Source organism: Marmota monax, unplaced genomic scaffold (assembly GCF_021218885.2).
Source record: "Marmota monax isolate L192 unplaced genomic scaffold, Marmota_monax_Labrador192_F-V1.1 WCK01_AAM20220418_F8-fsc00730, whole genome shotgun sequence".
Taxonomy (NCBI): domain Eukaryota; kingdom Metazoa; phylum Chordata; class Mammalia; order Rodentia; family Sciuridae; genus Marmota; species Marmota monax.
This window is the reverse complement of record NW_026693495.1, coordinates 65,202-86,140: the sequence shown is the minus strand read 5'-3', so window position 1 is coordinate 86,140 and position 20,939 is coordinate 65,202. Positions and strand designations below refer to the sequence as shown.

At 36.2% G+C, this 20,939-nt stretch overlaps 1 protein-coding gene across 1 annotated transcript; it reads left to right on the top strand.

Moving 5' to 3' along the window:
• The first annotated feature begins 12,959 nt into the window (after nt 1-12,959).
• Nucleotides 12,960-13,945, top strand: LOC124102111 (olfactory receptor 7E24-like). The gene has a single exon (XM_046458345.1). The coding sequence runs from the start codon at nt 13,115-13,117 to the stop codon at nt 13,943-13,945; it is 831 nt and encodes a 276-aa protein (XP_046314301.1). The 5' UTR covers nt 12,960-13,114.
• The last annotated feature ends 6,994 nt before the right edge of the window (nt 13,946-20,939 follow it).

Genomic DNA, 20,939 nt, shown 5'->3' with positions numbered 1-20,939 from the left:
CATAAGGTTGGCCTCCCACATATTCCCCCTTTCTTAATATAAAGAAAAAGAATGTGGGAAATCTTCTTTCAGTCACTTGGCTCTTGGACCAAGGTCATCACAATCTGCTATTGAAACACAAAAAGAATTAGTAGAAAACATATTATCTTCATAACAGTCAACACAATAATCTGGATTATTATTACCTTGCCAAACACTCATCAGAAGATTTTTAATCTTTTCCCAATTTTATTGGGATGCATTGTTTTTGGCCATAGTAACAGACATTTTCATTGCCATGGTATTTAGGCCTCTCCATAAACCATAGAGCAAAGGGCCCACTTACATTATTCATTACCTTGTCTTCTAGAACATCATTACTTAGTTCTCATCCTTCCATCAGCACTTATCTGACCATGAAGGAAGTTGGATGTAATTTAAGTCAAACATTAAGAAAATCCATACATTGTAAATGTTAAGACATAGCCACAAAGGCCAAAATTGAATAAGCAAGGAATAATATTTAAAGTAGTTACTTTAGGGATTATGAGACCAGCAGTTTGTCTAGGTCTGGTTAATAGACATACACCTGTTTCAAAGCCTGAATATTGACTTCAGCATATTATAGTTCTGAAATATTAGCTGGCAATAATTAATGAGGCAATAAGTTGTATTCTTATAGGCTACAGGATATTTATCATTTTTTCTCTTCACTCTCATATTTAAGGAGTTAATTAGGTCTGTCAGTAATACAAATACCCTTGGAAAAATTTATTTTAATAATCTTTCCAACAATTGTCCATAAAGGTAAATGTAGTCTTAGTCACTAAAGTCCAGCAAAATTGGCTGGCTTGAGTTTTTTATCTGCTGTCTAGCATAAGTTTCTGTCACTGGTGTGGTCAATTTGTTGCTCTGCTATTTGGCTACCTCAGTCCTGGGAGCTGGTGATAACTGGCTGGTGACAAACCTCAAGTCAATGTCCAGTAGCTCAGTTTCTTTTTGGAATGTACACAACTATTATAGGGTTTGAGTGGGGTGTGCCTTTCAATCTACATTAGCAAGATAATATCCATAAGCCAATCATCTTCTGCCTAATGTAACCATACTGTGAGGAAACTATATGCTCCTAGCTGTTAGTTGCAACTGAAGGCTATTCTAACATTTTCTCCTCTTCTATTAAATTTATTGTCAAAGGAGAACCCTGATGAGAAAATAAAGGAAAAGGAAAGGCATAGAAAAAAAATGAGTACCAAGAAAGAGAAAAGCATCCAGACATGGCCCATTCCTGTAGCTGCATTTGTCTCCTGCTGTGGTGAGCAGGCAGTCACTGTTGACTGGGTCTCTGTCACTAGGGTTCTGATCTGAGCTGGATGTGGGGAGCAAAGCAGCCATGGGGCAGGAGACCTCTCTCAGAAGGGGAGAAGAATTAGGCCTTTGCACCAGTGGGGGGTGAGGTTCTTTGTCTCACCTCTGTTGGCCCCCCAATTTTCTCCTGATGGCCCCTCTGCAACTGTGCCTGTCTTAGGTTGTCCTTCCCTTGAGGAATCTTACCCGTCATTGGCTAACCAGCCATCCTCCGGGGCCAAACAGGGTGATGTGGAGTGTGCATGCCATCGTCCCCAAGAGGGCTCTCTGTCTCCTTGATAGATAATGCCCCTGTGGCCTCCACACCAGCATTTACCCTAGGATCAGCAAACTCAGGTTTCTTCTCCATGGAGGGCCCAGCTCACAGCACTGGGCTGGTGGGGATGCATTCAGGAAGGAAGGAGAAAGGCCACAGACAGACAAACAGTAATATAGTGACAAAGCTGAGAGAGACAGATGAAGAGAGATCCCTCATACAGAACTGGCCCTTAATTGGTGTTACTCACATCTGGTCCATAGCCACCATCCATACGGATGCGGAACAATCCATTATTTCAACAATGTCTTTTTCTCAAAAGATACTTCCAGACAGTCTGTTTACCATAGAATCAATATATAGGTATAACTGACCATTACAGTGAGGACAATTAATCTAGTTTCATGGGTAGAGTTTCCAGTCCACACTGCAAGACACATTAAAGGTGGACCTGGGAAATGGGTCCATACAAGTCTTTTCATAATTTTTATTTACCTGACAAGCTCGTGAAGCTGCATGGCTATAAACTCTGTAGCTGAAAATTTACCTTCCTGTGCCAGGTTTCTGTCATTATAATGATGACTGGTTTAAATTCTCCTTTGATATCTGATTTAATTTACTGAATCATATTCAGTAACATTAAGACTCTCAATATTACAATTTAAGAAAAAACTTTTAAAGTATTTTGTAAAATCTAGTGTCTCTCTGGGATCCTGTATTCCCCTTTTCCTTATTTAATAAAATTGAGTAAAGGCTTGGCATAATTCATAGTATTATTAGTTTAAGTTATAGATAACAGTACAAGTATTTAAATGACTAAGAATAGATTTACCTTTTATTGATTATTAAATTTTTTTAATATAGACTAGCCAATCCATCTGAACAATTTAGAAAGAATCTTCAATCTTTTTGAGAGAAGGTCTCAAAATCTCTATATTTTAGAATCCTTTAAATAGGTATCCTTTAAATAGGTATCTATTATCCTTTAAATAGGTATCTCTTAATTGCCTTTAAAAATATGATTAAGGTTTTTTTTTGTGTAGGGAGCATTGTATAAATCTTACTGTACTTTTTATGGACAATAGATCTAGTCAGAGAACTTATATAATATCAATGAATTTTTTTAAGCTGGTAACCTTTATTGTTTAAAATTAATATATAACTTTAATTTGGAGAAACTTAGTTTTAATAAAATGTTTTTTTTAATTCTATAATTATCTAACAAACAAAATATGTAAAAATTAGTATCTTAGTGTCTTAGAATCAATCAATTTTAGTCTCTAAGGACAATTGTTAAAATCGGGATTTAAGTTAGTAGTTCAATATACTTAATGTTTAATCAACAATGTGAATTTATTTACCAAAATTAATCTTTGTCTTAAACAGCAAGAATTATTAGGCAATAAGGATCTTTTTTTAAGGAAATAAACTTACATTTTAATAGGTGCTTATCATATTAAAATATGGACAAAATCTTAGCTCACATTAGTATAGTTAAATTAGGAAAATAGCCTAATTTAATACCCTTAAATTAATTATAGTCAGTTTAGTATATATAAATCTCTTTTTTAATCATTATAACTTTTTACATCATCTGTTTAGATAACAATATAAAAATCTTTATTACTTAGGAAAATACTTTTATCATTGAAATATGAATATAAAGACCTTGTTTTACCCAAAGATGATTTCTTTTTTCTTTTTAGGATCCATGTGTGCTTTTTCTTTGTTGAAAAAAATATTTTTGGTTATACTTTGGAACAATTTCTGAAAACTTTAAAATCTATAAACAAATTATTGTACTTTGATAAGAAATATCAATGAAAATATAGTTAAAATCCTTATTTTGTAGACATAATTATAATTATTTATCATCTTATGAGTTTGAACAGTAACTTTGAGAATTAGAAACTACTTGAAGATTGTATTTTCACTTAAAAGCAAATTTATAGTAAATACATTTATCTCAAATATCTGTAACTGCAAAGGCAGAGTATCTAATAAATGTAGATATAAAACATAAATTATGGGTTTTCTGTTGAAGAAAAACAATTAGGCAAATATATATTAACTAATCAATTAAGCATGTGCTAATTATTTTATAGATTAACAAATATAGTTTATCTAAATATATATATATTAAGAATAAGAACATAACTTATAATTGTATTAACTTTATGTAACCACGTGGTCTTAAAATATTTGGATCCATTTTAATTTATTTTTAACTAGTAGTGCACTCTTCTATGTGATGTCACTTGATGTAACTGAAATAAGATCCTTGAGTATACATATTTATTTTTTATAGTTAGGAATGAGAATAAGGATTTTTTGGTCATCACAGGAACATTGCCGGCTTTGTTCCTGTGGTGAGCAAATGCATCCTCATAACCTCCAAAATTAAAAGTAAAATATAAAGAAGCATGTTTGATATCTCTCATCAATAGAACATTATTTAGTAACACAAGTATAGACAAAAGTCAGGTTATTTAACTCAGAACTAACTTAAATTTAGGGCTGCAACATAGAAACCTGTGGAATTAAATTTTGTCTGAAAAAGATATCTTCATTACCATTTACAGGTAGGCATTCTTAAAAATACAGGCTCTGAACAGCTCCGGTAGAAATCTAAAACACAGTAGTACAGGTTAGTGGCTGGAAGGCGGGACTAGAAGTCTTGTCTGAGTGACTGTGGAAGAACCAATCTGAAGCCTGCAAAAGTGTGGGAGGTGGGACCAGGAAGCCCGCTCTTCCGGCCAGACACCCCGTGGTTACCATGGTGATGCAAACAACATGGAGTCCGCTGCCCATCGTCTGGGCAAAAGTTCCCCAAGTTTTCCTAGCCAATTGCATTTTGTTTGATTTTGTCTGCATTTTCCCCTCACCTGGCCAAGATCCTCCTGCGGTAGCAGCTTGTTTTGTCTCTGCGACCTGCGGTTGCAGCTCGTGTACATCCTGTACTTTTTTTTTGTGGCACGTAGGTGCTCCAAAGGTTTTTTAGCAGCAAATGCTAGCATTACTATCAGATCTTAAGTTAGTCTGTGTTTGGCATTTAGGTCAAGTAATTCAAGGGTTAAAAGCACTGCTGGCCGCAGGGTCTAGGACCCCATAGTGAGCAGCAAGCAGCAGAGGCTAAAGTCTCTTGTCTCCAGCGGCTGAGTTACAGCCATTCTGATTCATAGGACAATCATGTAGTAAAAAGGTCCCTTACATACTTTTTGAGTATTGACAAAAACAATAGAAAATTGAAACTTATTTCTCTCCGGGTAAACATCACATTTTCTCTCCTTTTTTCTCACTCTCCTAGCGCAAACTTCTAGAACATAAAGGCCAAAAAAATCTCTTTTTTTTAAAAGCTTTTTTTTTTTTTATGTGATGCTGAGGATCGAACTCAGGTTCCGCCCATGCTAGGCAAGCACTCTACCGCTGAGCAATAATCCTAGCCCCCAAAAAATCTTTTATAAAGATTTATAAAAACAATTTTAAAAAATCCACAAAAGTGCGCTTTCCATGGAGAGGACTCAACAACATAGCCCATCAATCATCTTAATAACTATATTTATTTAGAGTCTCTACAATTATACCCCAATATTAAAAATTTTAACGTCACAGATTTTCCTTTTGTCTAATTCACTTACTTTCTACAATTCTGCCCACAATACTCTGCAATCCTAAGCATGCTTAACTTCTGGAGAGAACTTTCAACTTCACTAACTTTCTTTAATATTTAAATTGGAGACCCCTTAGGAGCCAGCATTTGTCGCTTTTGTCCCAGCAGCCTAAAGACGCAGACCTTTCGCCCCAGGTTGGGCACCAATTGCTGGGTTTCTGTTCTCTCGACTAAAAGGCTCAGGGGTCACTCTAGTTAAACTGGGCTAACTGGGCTGCACGATATAACCACACAAGAGACACAAATACCTTTTTCTTTGGGGTTGCTGTGACGGCTCCTCTGACCTTAAGGGTCTGCAGAAAGAGAGAGAGAGAGAGCACACGCTGACCCCTTTTATTGAGGAGAAGCTATTCAAATGAGCAAGGGGTCAGGTTTCAGGGGGCTGAGTCTATCTTCTTGATGTCCACTGTCAGCAGGTTGACTGACACCTGGGTAGGCCACACCCAAGGGCACAGTAAGAGGAGGGGACACACACAAGGCACTTCCATGGAAGATTCTATCCTAAACAGGGCAAGGGGTTATATTACAAAGGAACAGGTGAGCATAGCTTCACCCATGGGGCTGTAGCAAGACACACCCATTTCTGTGACTGAGTGCCTCAGCACCCAGCTGGGGAGTGTAACTCAGTCACCCATAAGGTTGGCCTCCCACAGGAGATTTTAAAATGGGTACATTTTCAGTTTGTGAAGATGAGAAATTTCTGGAGATGGATGGTAGTGAGTTACACATGAGTGTAATTCATGCCACTGAACTGCATCGTTAACAGTGGTTAAAATGATCAATTTTTTGTTCTGTATATTTGACAGTTACAAACAATGGCAATAAAAGGCACACTGGTATTTGGAAAAAAAAGAAATGAAAGAAATGAATAAATATTATGCATGAGCTTACTCATTAGTAGAGGAGTCCAAATTCTTTCATGGTCATTGATTCCCTCCTCCTCCTCCTCCTCCTCCTTCTTCTTTTCTTTTCTTTCTTTCTTTCTTTCTTTCTTTCTTTCTTTCTTTCTTTCTTTCTTTCTTTCTTTCTTTCTTCTTCTTCTTCTTCATCATCATCATCATCATCATCATCATCATCACTAATGTTAGCAAGTCCTTAATTATTGGGATAAATTAGGCCAAAATGGGTAAAGATGAACTCTGTGCATTGAGCCTCTAGGGGTATATAATATTCAATAATGAGTCTATGCTTTGGGACTTTTGGTCTGATGGCTCAAGTCCCATGAATTCCATGCCTGTGCCTTCTCCTCTCTTAGTTGTCTGCATTATGAAAGTCTTTTGTGACATTGATAATATCAATCCTGAGGATGGAGCCTGAACCTTCATTGGGCATCATACAGCCAAGGGACATGGTACCTGCAGTCCTTGAAACACAGGGACACTACTTAACCCAGTAAGTGCTGAGAGAGAGAGAATGCATAGAGGGAACAGCCAGGGCAGATTGTTTATTAATCATCATCAGGACAAAAATGACAATTTGTGTGGTCAGGTGACAGGATACAAATACATAAAATTTCAACTGTGAGGACTGCAACATTTATGTTGTGGTTGTCATGGAGTCCCAGAAATCTCATTCAAACTGTTTCGTTCCTTCCACACTGGTTCTTTTATTTTTGATTTCCAAGAACTGACACTTCACTTGCCAAGAGAAGGCATCAAACATAAAAATCTCTGTTAAACATTGAATATACCCTTCCTTGGTTCAAACAGTGGCCATAATCAGTGTGGCTTCTGTACACTGAGCACTTTCCAGACTGTCTATACTTTCCTCCCTTTCATGAATATCCCATAGAGTTTGAGACACAGTGCCTGTGATCCCACTTAATTGTATTGGTAACATTCAGTTATTCAAGTACCATTGCAGAAATCTTCATGGGATATAAAAAAAAATCAAGCCCAAAGTGAAGGGGTCAGGTACATTTCATTTCTTGAACTGAGAGACATTTTAGAGTTTCACATAATTCTGGCTCCAGTTCCTTTTTTGTGTGTGTTTTAAGCCTATTTATTTTATATATTTTTAAATTTATTTGTTCTAATTAGTTATACATAACAGTAGAATTTTGATACATCATACTTAAATGGAGTATAACTTCTAATTTGTCTGGTTGTACATGATATAGATTTACACATGTCATGTAATCATGTATGCACCAGAAGTAATAATGTCCAATTCATTCAACTATCATTACTACCCCCATGTCCCCTCCCCTCCCTTCACTTCCCTTTGTTTAGTCCAAAATACCACTATTGTGACCCCTGCACCTTATTGTGAATTAGCATTTGTATATCAGAGAAAACATTCAGCCTTTGGTTCTTTGGGATTGGCTTATTTTGCTTATCATGATATTCTCCAGTTCCATCCATTTACCCGCAAATGCCATAATTTCATTCTTCTTTAAGGCAGAGTAATATTCCATTTTCTTTATCCATTCATCTGTTGAAGGGCATCCAGATTGATTAATAGTTTAGCTATTGTAGATGGAGCTGCTATAAATGTTGATGTGGCTGCATTACTGTAGTATGCTGATTTTAAGTCCTTTGGTATAAACTGAGGAATGGGATAGCTGGGTCAAATTGTGGTTCCATTGGAAGTTTTCTGAGGAATCTCCATACTGCTTTCCAGAGTGGTTGGACCAATTTTCAGTCCCACCAACAATGTGGGAGTGTACCTTTTTCCCCACATCCTCGCCAACATTTATTGTTTCTTGTATTCCTGATGATTGCCATTCTGACTGGAGTGAGATGGAATCTCAGTGTAGTTTTGATTTGCATTTCTCTAATTGCTAGAGATGTTGAACATTTTTCCATACATTTATTGATTGTATTTCTTCTGTGAAGTGTCTGTTTAGTTGCTCCAGTCCATTTTGACAATTGTATTCATCAATAAACTTGTTCTTTTCATAATGACTGCTTTGTTTTTTATTTTATTAGTGTATTAGATATATATGTAATATTGGAGCTCATTTTGACATAATCATATAAGCATGGATTCTAATGTGCTCTACTTCAGTCCCCATTACTTCCTTTTTTCTTTCCTCCTACCTCCCCCATTCTTCTTCTCTACCCTACTGGTCTTTCTTGTATTTACTTATAGTTTCTGTTTTAAATTAGTATTTTATAGGTATACATAAAGATGAAATTCACTGTAGAACACTCCTATATGTACATAGCATAGTTTGATCATTTTCATTCCACCATTCCTCTCTTTTCCCATCCACCCTCCTTTCCCTGAATCATATCTATCTATCTATCTATCTATCTATCTATCTATCTATCTATCTATCTGCTTTTGAGGTACCGAGGATTGAACCCAGAGGCACTCTCTATTGAGTACCTAGCCCTTTAATTTTATTTTTTAAAATTTTGAGACATAGTCTTTTCAAGTTGCTAAGGCTGGACTTGAACTTGTGATTCTTCTGCCTAGACCTCCCAAGTGACTGAGACTATAGGTGTGCACCCCTGAACCTAGGTGAATGCTTCATTTAAGAAAAATCTATATTGACCAAATATTAATTAAGCTCCAACCTTCCCTTATGTGCCATGCATGTAGTAGAGATGGGTGTTATTCTATTTCCAGTAATCAGAGATGTGGTGAGATTTACACACATTCTGTGTAGTAGCGGGTCAATAATACAAGACTTAAATGTGGATGTCCTAATTCTCATTCCAGGGCACTGTCTCTTCTACTGGAAGCATGTGGTAATATTTCCCATAGAAGATGGAATTTCTTCATGGTTTATCATGAAGGGACTATTAATATACTCTATAAATATTTTTACGGTATGCAATAAGGATGTAGTTGAGAATGAGTGATCATTTATTATGACAATATAGGTGATCAGAAATAAAATTGAGCATGCATCAACTGTTGTAGTTCAAACAACTATCCTTTACCCACACAGTATTTGAAAATTCTCACTTGTTAAATATGAACAGAGGCACAAGAATTTTGAAATGATTATTGTATTAATAAACTGACAAATAGTGTGTATCCCTTAGGTAATGGCATGTACCTGTTAAAGCATTTGAAGTTGATGTATGTGCTTACATCACCACATGTTGATGTAAACTAGTATATTTCAGGGGCAATAGATTTTGTGTAGTAGATTACTTAGATGAGCTTTAGGTACTTCTTAGGTAAGTTTTTAAGAAATAAATTTTAATTAATGCAAAATAATTGTACACATTAATGGGATTCAGTATGATATTTCCTTACAGGCATACAGTGTGCACTAATCAACTAATCAATTCTAATCACCCTTACCCCAACCCTCTCAATTTTCTCAATGTCTAGTAATCACTATTATAATTCCAGGTTGACTTTTTTAAGCTTCCACATAAGATGGAGAACATGTGGTATTTTGTCTTTCTCTGTCTGGCTTCTTTCACTTAGCATAATGTCCTCCATTCCATCCACTCTGCTTCAAATGACTGGATTTTATTCTTTTTTATGGTAGAATAATATTACACTGTGGATATATGTACCATGTTTTCATCTGTTAATGGACACCTAGAGTAATTCTGTATCTTAGCTATTGAGAGTTGTGCTGCAATAAACATGTGCATGAGGGTATATATTTGGTATGATGGTTTCTTCTTTTTTGGGTTTATTTTCCTTCCTTTGAATAAAGAAGTGAAACAGCTAGATCAAGTAAATCATATGGTAGATTATTTTTACTGTACCCATTAATACATAAATCAATAGTGACTTGGAAACACTGACGGGAAAATCTACCTATCAATTCCATGACAGTGGTTGCCTTTGGAGGACAGGTGTGTAGAAGTGTGTAATCATGCAGAGATGTCCAGAATTCAAATTTCCCACACTGTTATCAAATCAGTATAAAATATTAAGTATGAAAAAAATGTTGCTAAATTTTTGAACTTTAATAAAGAGGTGTGTATTATTCACAGAATAATATGTGTCTGTTTTTATGTCAGTACCATGCTGTTTTTGTTGCTATGTGTAATATTTTCCATTTTTTTTGTTTTGAAGCTTGTATTGGACCTGGGGAAAGAGAAGGGTGAATCAATAGTAATATTAGGGGCTGGGGATGTGGCTCAAGCGGTAGCGCACTCGCCTGGCATGCATGGGGCGCTGGCTTGAATCCTCAGCACCACATAAATATAAAATAAAGATATTGTGTCCACCAAAAACAAACAAAAATAATTTAAAAAATTAAATATTCTCTTTTTTTAGGCATACATTCTTTTTTCTTTTTATTAGTACATTTAATTATGTAGAATAAATGGCTTCATTGTGGCATATATACATATTCTTTTTTAGGTTTATTTATGCAAATAACATACTTTGATCATACCCACCTCCTCATTAACCTTCCTTACACTCCTCCCTCTCCCTTTTCTCTAATGATCACTCTGCTACTTTCATATGTTCCCCACCATTTGTTCCACATAGGAGGGAAAACATGTACCCCTTGCCTTTCTGAGTCTGGCTTATTTCACTTAACATTATGATCTACATTTTCATCCATTTTCCTGAAAATAACATGAGTTTTTTCTTTTTAATGGCTGAATAATACTTTATTCTGTATATATGCCACATTTTCTTAATCCTGTCATCTGTTGATAGGACCTTAGGCTCATCCCATAAATTGGATATTATGAGTTGTGCCATGATATATATGGATATGCAAGTGTCTTTATAGTATGCTGACTTTAATTTCTTTGGTCATATGCCCCAAATCTTATAGATGGATTACATGGTATTTCTATTTTTAGTTTTTTGAGGAAATTCCATACTGATTTCCATAGTAGCGGAACTAATTTACATTCCCAAAACTGTGTACAGGGGTTACTTTTATCCTCATGTACTAGTCAGCATTTTTTTGGTAGTTTTGGTGATAACTATTCTGACTGGGATGAGATGAAATCTTAGTGTAGTTGTGATTTATATTTCTCTCATGGGTAAAGGTGTTGAACATTATTTTTTCATGTAATTGTTGGCTATACATACTTTTTCCATTGAGAAGTATGTGTACATTTCATTTGTCAATTTATTTATTGGGTTGTTTCTGTTTTTGATATTAAGTTTTTTGAGTTCTTTATATAGTATGTATGTTAATCCCTTTTGGAAGAGTAGCCCATAAAATGTTTCTCCCATTCTATAGGCTATCTCTTCACTCTATTGGTTCCTTTGCTATGTAGAAACTTTTTAATTTGAAACAGTCCATTTGTTGATTTTTTCTTATTATTTTCTGAATTATCAGGAACTCATTGCTTTTGCCAATGTCTTAGATAACATTGATTATGTGCATTTAATGATAGTTATCAATATTTAAAGTCCAACGAAGCCAAGGGTACTTGATTTATTTTACATGATTTTTTTCCATTTCTGGCCATGATTTATTGTCATGGAAACAACATATGCTAATAGTTGTTCAAAAAAATTAAAAAAAAATGTGAGGAATAAAGTGGAAAGTGACAACTGAAATATACCTCTACATGTTAAATAATGGATCATATTAAAAGCATTGAGAAGAAGAGTTAAATAAGGTAACACTTTTGTGCAATACTGGACTTTAAAACAATAGCAAAAAGATGAGAAATAATAATTAAATAGCTTTTTATTTTCTAAAATTTTTATTAGTATATTATAGTTATATATAGTATTGGGGTTAATTTTGACATAATTATACAAGCATGAAATACAGTGTGCTCCAATTCGTCTACAGTACTTTCCCCTCCTCTCTCCTCCTATTCCCTTCCCACTGTTCTTTTTCCTGTTTATTATAGTTTTAAAAATTAGGGTGTTACAAAATGTAGACAATGGTGAAATTCACTGTGGTATATTCATAAATGTACTAGGATAGTTTGGTCAATTTAACTCCAACATTCCTCCCATTTCCCATGCCTCCTCTCTCCCCCTCAAACACTTAACTTCATTCATATCTCTTCTATTTTCATGGGATTCCAGCCCTGCCTCTTTTTTAAAAATTTTATTGTAGCTTCTACATATGAGAGAAAATATTTGACTCCTGACTTTCTGAGTCTAATTTATTTCACTTGGCATGATGTTCTCTGGTTGCACCCATTGACCACCAAATACCACAATTTCATCCTTCTTAATGGATGAGTGAAACTCTACAGTGTATATATGCCTCATTTTCTTTTCCATTTACCTGTTGGATTTTACATAATTTTAAAGGAAAAACTTAAATCCACAAAGGAAGAAAATCAGAAAATCAAAGACAGATGAAAACCCCAGATAACAACAGGCTTGTAAAAATGTCTTCTGCTAATTACCTTAATTCAGTGAGTCCTCACACACTGTTTCAAATATTATAGGACAAGAGAATTTGTCTCAAGGTCCACAAGAAAATAAGGTATGTTAGGTTGCTTCTTAACTTCCTTGTATGAAAGTGATGCTTTCCTAATGAGGAAGGCTATTACTTATTCTGTATTTTTTTCCAGAAAGAGTAGACTGCATTTTATTGTGCTCATGTACTGTTCTGTCTACTGCTCCTATACATCTAACATTCTGCTTAAAGTTCTCTTCAAAGTCTGTAAGTGCATATAGAAAGAAGGGTTGAATAACACATAAAGCAACAAAGAGAGTGTTTCAGGGAGTTGGATTTTTTCACTACTGATAGTTATTGTTGAAGTTGTGTGGACTTCAAGTGAGAATATTTCACTTGCAAATACATGAATTCAAGTGTATTAGGTACTTATTACTGTGTCCCCTTTTCCTCAACCTCTTTTCTTTTTTGAAAGGTGTCCAAACAACACAGAAGCACAACATAGAACACATATCTCTGAATTCCAACTCATTAGCCTCTCAGAGGACCCATACCTGCAGCCCCTTTCTTTGGACTGTTCCTGTTCATGTACCTGGTCACAGTGCTTGGGAACCTGCTCATCATTCTGGCTGTCAGGTCTGACTCCCACCTCCACACCCCCATGTACCTCTTCCTTTCCAACCTGTCCTTGGCTGACATCTGTGTAATCTCTACCACAGTCCCAAAGATGATTGTGGACATTCAAACACACAGCAGAGTCATCTCCTATGTGGGCTGCCTGACACAGATGTCTCTTTTTGCCATTTTTGCATGTATGGATTATATGCTTCTCACTGTGATGGCCTATGACCGATATGTGGCCATCTATCACCCTCTGCATTACTTAGTCATCATGAACCCTCAACTCTGTGGCTTCTTAGTTCTTGTGTCTTTTTTGGTTAGTCTTTTGGACTCCCAACTGCACAATTTGATCATATTACAATTTACTAACTTCAAAAGTGTAGAAATTTCTAATTTCTTCTGTGACCCTTCTCAACTTCTTAACCTTGCCTGTCCTGACACCTTCTTTAATAACATCCTCAAGTATTTTCTTGGTGCCATATATGGCATTTTCCCCATCTCAGGGATCCTTTTCTCATACTATAAAATAATTTCCTCCATTCTGAGGATCCCATCCTCAGGGGGGAGGTACAAAGCCTTCTCCACCTGTGGCTCTCACCTGGCAGTTGTTTGCTTGTTTTATGGGACAGGCTTTGGAGTGTACCTTGGATCAGCTGTGTCACATTCTCCCAGAAAAGTTGTGGTGGCTTCAGTGATGTACACTGTGGTCACCCCCATGTTGAATCCCTTCATCTACAGCCTGAGGAACAGGAACATTAAAAGTGCTCTGAGGAGGCTGCACAGCAGGACTGTCTAAACCCAGGACGTTTGGTGTCCAACAGCAGGGTATTTTGGAAAATGTAGTGAAGTCAGACATCTAGTCCTTTCAAACTCATCTTCTTCAAAACATTAATGACTTTAATTTCTCATCACATTTCATATAAGAATGGTTGTAACTACTATTTGTAAAGCAGGTCTGGGGAGTTTTCAAAATGGGAACAAAATATCACTTTGAGGTGGTGAAAAATTTCTGGAGATAGATGATGATGATAGGTTGACCACAATGTCAATGTAATTAAGGCTGTTGTGCTGTGTACTTGAAAATGGTAAAAACTGTAATGGTTTTGAGATTTAAATTTACCACAGTTTATTTTTCTTGCCTAATTTCTCTAACAAATGTCTCAAGGATGGTATTGAATAGAGGTGATGGAAGTGTACATTTTTGCCTTGTTCTTGAATTTGTGAAGGAAGAATAAAGAAACATAAATCATGTGGAAGAAGTCTAATTGTCTATTTGCTGAAGATATAATCCTATTCTTAGAAGATCCTAAAAACTGCACCAATGGCTTCTTGAGCTTATAAACATATTGAGCAATTTTACAGTATACAACATCAGCACACAAAAGCCAGTTGCTTTCTTACATATCAATAATGAATACGTTGAGAAAGAAATCAGGAAAACAATTCCATTCACAATAGCCTCAAAAGATCTTCAGAATTAATTTAACCAAAGAGATGAAAGACCTCCTCAAAGAAAAGTATGGAAGGCTGGAAAAAGTAAGAGAGAAGACACCAGAAAATGGAAAGCCCTCCCATGTTCAGAGTTAGGAAAATTTAATATTGTTAAAATTGACACATTACCAAGCAACCTACAGGAGTCAATGCAATACTCATCAAAATATAGTTCTGAGAATAACTGGAAATAACAGTTCTATAATCTGTGTGGAAGAACAAGAGACTCAGAATAGCCAATGCAACTCAGATGCAGAATAACCAAAGCAGATTAGAGCTGGAGGCATCACAATACTCAATATTGAAATACTGAAATCCTTCAGGATTTAGATAACATGGATCAATTTGTCTAATTATGAGCTTTTTGCATTGAACCAAGGTCATACGAATGTCAATTATCAGCCTGTAGCCCTTCAGCTTGATCTATTTGATCCACTGGACTCCAAATCATGTTTCTTCCTTCCATGGTTCTGCATCAGGAAGCTCCTATTTGAGACTGAATTGATAGCAATCTTAGGGACTGAGGAGGCACTTAATGGGCTCCAAGCAGGAGAGGGGCATTAGATCTGTTTTCTTTGGTTATAACCCAGCAAAGATGCACCATACACTGGTGAATCCTGAGGTAGACATTGAATAGTGGAAGGTCCATTAGAAATGTTGTTTCCTCCTCCTCAGGTCAAACATTACACTTTGGCTAGCCAAACTGGAGGACACCAACATGCTAAATTTCATAATCCATTCTCCAAATGCCACAGAAAAAATGCCACAATTAAAATCACATGACTGAAGACTTGTGTTTCAAAACAAGAACCCCACAATGCCATCCCAAACTGAACAACAGAGGTCATTCCTTGGGCTTCTACTATTTAATGTGTGGTTTGTGGATGACTTGCTTAAGAGAACTGAAAGGCAAGAAAGAAGCAGGGAGGCCCATGTTGGGGTTGAGGGAAAGAAAAATGGGCTTCTAGAAAAAACAGTGATTTCAGATTGGAGAATATTGCTCCAGAAAATAGAAAGGATTTATGAAAAAAATAGAAAAAAATGAGATTAGAGAGGATATAGGAGTATAAAAGATAGGGTGCTCTCCATGCTTTGGATACTTTGAACACAGGCATCAAGCATTCTCTTCCTCTAATTATCCTCTATATCATTTTCTTCTTAAAAGGTTGTGGTTACTTCAATGATGTACTCCTCTGCTGAATCCCTTCATCTATGGTCTAAGGATCAGGGACATTAAAAGTGTAGGTGTGTGTAAGGAGGTGAATGATACATCAAATAATAATGAAATAATCCCAAGATCATTGGGTTGCTTACAACTGTGAAATATTACTGAGGGTGTATGGACCTCAGCCTGAATACTTTAATCATAAATATTTTTATTAAAAATATACACAGAGATCTGGGGTTGTAGCTCAGTGGCAGAGCACTTGCCTAGCATTTGTGAGGTACTGGGCTCCATCCTTGGCACCACATAAAAATAAACAAACAAAATAAAGACAAGCTGTCCATCAGCCAATACAAAAAAAAAATAATAATAAAATAAAATACAGTGTTTGGGCCTGCATGCTTCCTTCTTCTTGTCCTCTTTTCTATTTAGAAGGTATATAAGCAATATAGAAGCATAGGATCTAACATGTGTCTCAAAGTTACATCTCCTGGGACTCTCAAAGGATCCAGAACTACAGCCCACCCTCTTTGGGCTGTTCCTGTCCATATTCCTGGTTGGGTTGTTTGGGAACCTGCTCATCCTCCTGGCCATCAAATCTGATTCCCCCTGCACTCCTTCATATATTTATTTCTCTCCAAAGTGTCATTAGCATGCATTTTAAATCTCCACCATCCAAAATAAGACTCATCGCCTATGTGCACTTCTTGACACAGATCTCTTTTTATCATTATTGGGTACATAGTTGATCTGCTTCTGACTGTGTTGGCCTACGACAGCTTTTTGGCTTTCTGTCATCCTGCATTACCCAGTCATTATGAGCTGTGGCCTCTGTGGTTTATTAATTTTTATGTCTTTTTGGTTAGCCTTTTGGATTATTAGCTGAAAATTTGGTTGTCTTACAATTTACTGAATTCAAGGGCGTGAAATTTTCTAGTTTCAGCTGCTTTATCTTACCTGTTCTGACACCTTTTCTAAGAATATTGTAAAGTATCTTATTGTTCATGTTTATGGCTCCCCCATCTCAGGAATCCTGTTTCTTAATGTAAAATTATTTCTGCTATTCTGAGAATCCACCCACAGGTGGAAAGTATAAAGCCTTGTCTACCTGTGGATCTTATCTGTCAGTTGTCTGCTTATTTTCAAAACATGCATAGAAGTGAACCTCAGACCAGCTATATCATTTTCTTCTTAAAAGGTTGTGGTTACTTCAATGATGTACTCCTCTGCTGAATCCCTTCATCTATGGTATAAGGATCAGGGACATTAAAAGTGTCCTAGGGAGGCTTCACAGGACCTGTGGCATCCAATTGGAATATATATTGTAAAATGTTGCAAAGCTAAATGCCTAGTCCTCTCCATTTAGCCTCCTTGGTAACATTATTTTTATAGTTCCATGGCTTTAATTTCTTGTCAGGAATCATAGGACACTGGGGTAGCCACTGCTGAGGAGGGTGTTTTGGGGAGTTTTTAAAATGGAAACAAATCCTCCATTTGCAAACGTGAAAATTTTCTGGAGATGGATGGTGATGATATGATAGTTTACTACAATTTCAGTGTAATCAATGCCTATAAATGTGCACTTGGCAGCGAAGAAATTGCATTTTTTCCCAAATACTGATTTTACTGTAATAAAATGTAAATAAAGGCAAAATTCATCCCTAAAAAGAAATTAAAGAAATTAATTATACCCAGAAGATTATTTTTCAGTAGTGAAAGGACTACAAACACTTTTTGACATTTTCTCCTCCTCTTCCTCCACCATTAATATGAGGAAGTCCTTAGTGTGGGCCAATTTAACTAATTATGAGCTTTGAGCATTGAGTCTCCAAGGTCCTATAAAAGTCAATGTCAGCTTGTGCCTCTAGTCCCTCAGCTCAATGGCTCCAGTCTAATGTATGCCGTACCTATGTCTCTTCCTTCCATGGTTTGGATCAGGAGGCTGCACTGATATCAATCCTGAAGCCTGAGCAGGTCATTTACTACCAAGGAGGGAGGAGTGTTGGAACCACAGTCCTTCATCATGACCCACCAGAGACACAGGGCAAATCATCAATGTAGGAACTGAAGGATGGAGGAGGGACTACCCAAAGCATTGTTTTCTCTTCATCAGGAAAGTAAAAATATCTAGGTAATTGTATTGGAGAAGAATAATGTGCAAAATTTTACTTATGAGTACTCTGAGTTTGCATATGTGATTTTTGCAAGAGAAATCTTTCCTCCCACACTCTGCTTTCCACAGCCTGTTATCCACCATAGCAAAAAAAAAAAAAAATGCACCCTTTTCGACTGTATCCTAAGCACTGCGATAGTATCCATAGCCTCATGAATCTTTATTGGAGAATTTTGAGTGCCAAGTGCTGAGCTATGTGATCCATGTAGATTGTTTGAATTTATCTGCAAAGTTCTTCCCAAGGTATAAGTACTACATTATTTTTACAAAGACCAAAGGAGCACAGCTGTTTATGTAAATTTGTGCTAGGTGTTTAGGTTGGGTAGAATAACTGAAGCCATGTTTGACTTGAGCTGTAGATTTGAGACACAGGGTGTCTGGACTCAACAATGCTGACAGATTGTCCCCTCTCAAGCCAACCATGCATTTCTCTTTCTTGTACTTCAGGATGGGACTTTACTATTGCTCCCATTTTGGAATTTCTGTTAGTTCTAGGGATACAATAATGTGTGACATCTGCTGCACAAATTCAGGTAGAATGGATGAGATGACTGAGATCCAAAACAAAGAGGGCACACAATAATTCTACATAGACCTCCCTCCTTCCCCCACTCAAGGATGTCCTTGCAGCTGTCCATATCCTCCTGTTCTTATAAATAGAGCATTCAATTTGAAAAGTGGACATAGTGTCACATCTCTATTTCATTACTATGTAGGAAACTGAAAAGAGTTATTAATGTATTTGTTATGTGCCTGCAGTTCAGCCTCTGGATTATGTTCAAATATTCTTAATGTTGTAAAATAATGAAAAAAAAATTAGCACATCAGACTCAGAGTTTAACAGTTTCATTTTGACTGCTGCTGTTGGCTCCAACTTAGTGTTTCTTGAACGTACTGCAGGTTGTTAGTATCTCTGAAAATCAACATTGTCATTCAAATAGATTTCTAGTTGATACAGATGTATTAAGTAGAGATTAAAAAGAAAATGGGTATTCCCTATGTGATTAATATGGGATGAATGTATAAAACAGGGGAAAATACAAGTTGGCTGGTTATTATTAATATGGCAATATAGCAAGGTTAATCTACATACTCCTTCAAATAAAATGTCTTATGACCTGAAGTTAGTCAGCCTTTTCCTGTAATGTGGTATTTTAATTGTGTCCTTATGTGCTGTATGTTTGGAGAGGATTGTCTTATTTCTGATTCCCCAGAGCCTTTAACATATTTGGTATAAAGGACATAAAAAATAAAAAAAATGTTAAACACTGGATAGAACTTCCTTTGTTCACAGATCCTGGCCATTATCTGGGTGTCTTCAACACACTTGAGGCTTTCCTGTCTGTGCTTTCAGCTTCTTAGGAACGTGCCATAGAACAAGAGATATGAGTAACAACTCTTGTTTTTGCTGTTGTCATGGGCCCATGGGCCCTATACTCATGCTTCACAGCATCTAAAACATTCAGTTATTTTTTAAACAACAACAGAGATTTTCATAGGCATAAGAAAAGCAAACTAGGTACTAATGGGAGTGCCAGGAAACCTCCTTTCTTGGGCTGAGACACATGTTAGACTTCCACATCATTCCATCGTTCCAGTGTCCTTTGACAATAGTGTTCACCAGCAGATAGCGAGTAGGTAAACAGAGAACTGACTGTTTTCTTAGTGATTTCTTAAGAAAAACCCCACAATGGTCAAGTATTTATTAAGATGCAAACATGTATATTGCAAGCTATACATGGTGTGACCACGAGTGTTATTCTTCCTATTTCCATTAAGTAGTACGAGCACAGAGAGGTATTGCTTATGTAGCAGGTCAATATACATGCCAAGAATGTGTATTAGTAACTCCTAGTGCAGGCTATTTTCTCTTTTACTAGAGTCAAATGTAGATAATACTCCCAATACAATATAAATTTTCTGGAGTAGATACTTCAGATGAATTGTTCTTAGCTGGGTCTCAGGGGTAATTTTGATAGTGCATATTAGGAAAACAGTGGGTATACATGATGATGAATTTTTTTCCTGGGACAATAGATATAGGTGATTAATAATAATATTAACATTCATCCATAGTGGATGTCAAAAAACTATTCACCACACACACATTATAATTTTCACTTGTGTGAAATAGACATAACAAAAATTTTTTTGGGGGGGTACTAGGTATTGAACTCAGGGGCACTCAACCACTGAGCCACATCCCTAGCCCTATTTTGTATTTTATTTAGAGACAGGGTCTCACTGAGTTGCTTAGCACCTCGCTTTTGCTGAGGCTGGCTCTGAACTCTTCATCCTCCTACTTTAGCCTCCCAACTCGCTGGGATTACAGGCATGTGCTACTGCACCCAGCTAGACATAACAATTTTGAAAGTAGTATTATAATAATAAACTTAAAAGTTACATGATGTCTCTCTCTTAGGTCATGCTGTACATCACTTAAAGCTTTGGAGACAGGTATTTGTACTTCACAGGGAGACTAAAAAGCACATGTTGATGTCCAGTAGTACATTTCAGGGACAAGAGAAGTTGTGCTGTGCACTCCTTAGATGAACTTATTTGCCTTTTGGATGTTTCTGAGAAAACTGTTTATGAATAAATAAATCAATTGTTATGGAAACATTGACAGCAGCATCTGTCCACCAAATTCATGATAGTAGCTGTGTTTGGAGGAGAGCTATGCAGAAGAAAGGAATCATGTAGAGATACCAAGAGCTCAAATTTAAAAGATAATAATTCAAATCTTGATATAATTTTAGTTGTGAAACAATTATTACCAAATATTTATATTTTCAAATTGATATTCTATTTCATTCATGTAATAACAGGTAATGAGACTGCACTGTATCGTAAATCTTAATGCCAGTTATAATTTAAGACAGTCAGATATTCTCATGAAATTGAGTTTGGGGTGACACCAGGCTATCTGAATATTTTAACATTTACATAGGTAAATATGTT

Coding starts and splice junctions, on each gene's coding strand:
- LOC124102111 (XM_046458345.1), top strand. CDS start 13,115: ATGTACCTGGTCACAGTGCTTGGGAACCTGCTCATCATTCTGGCTGTC.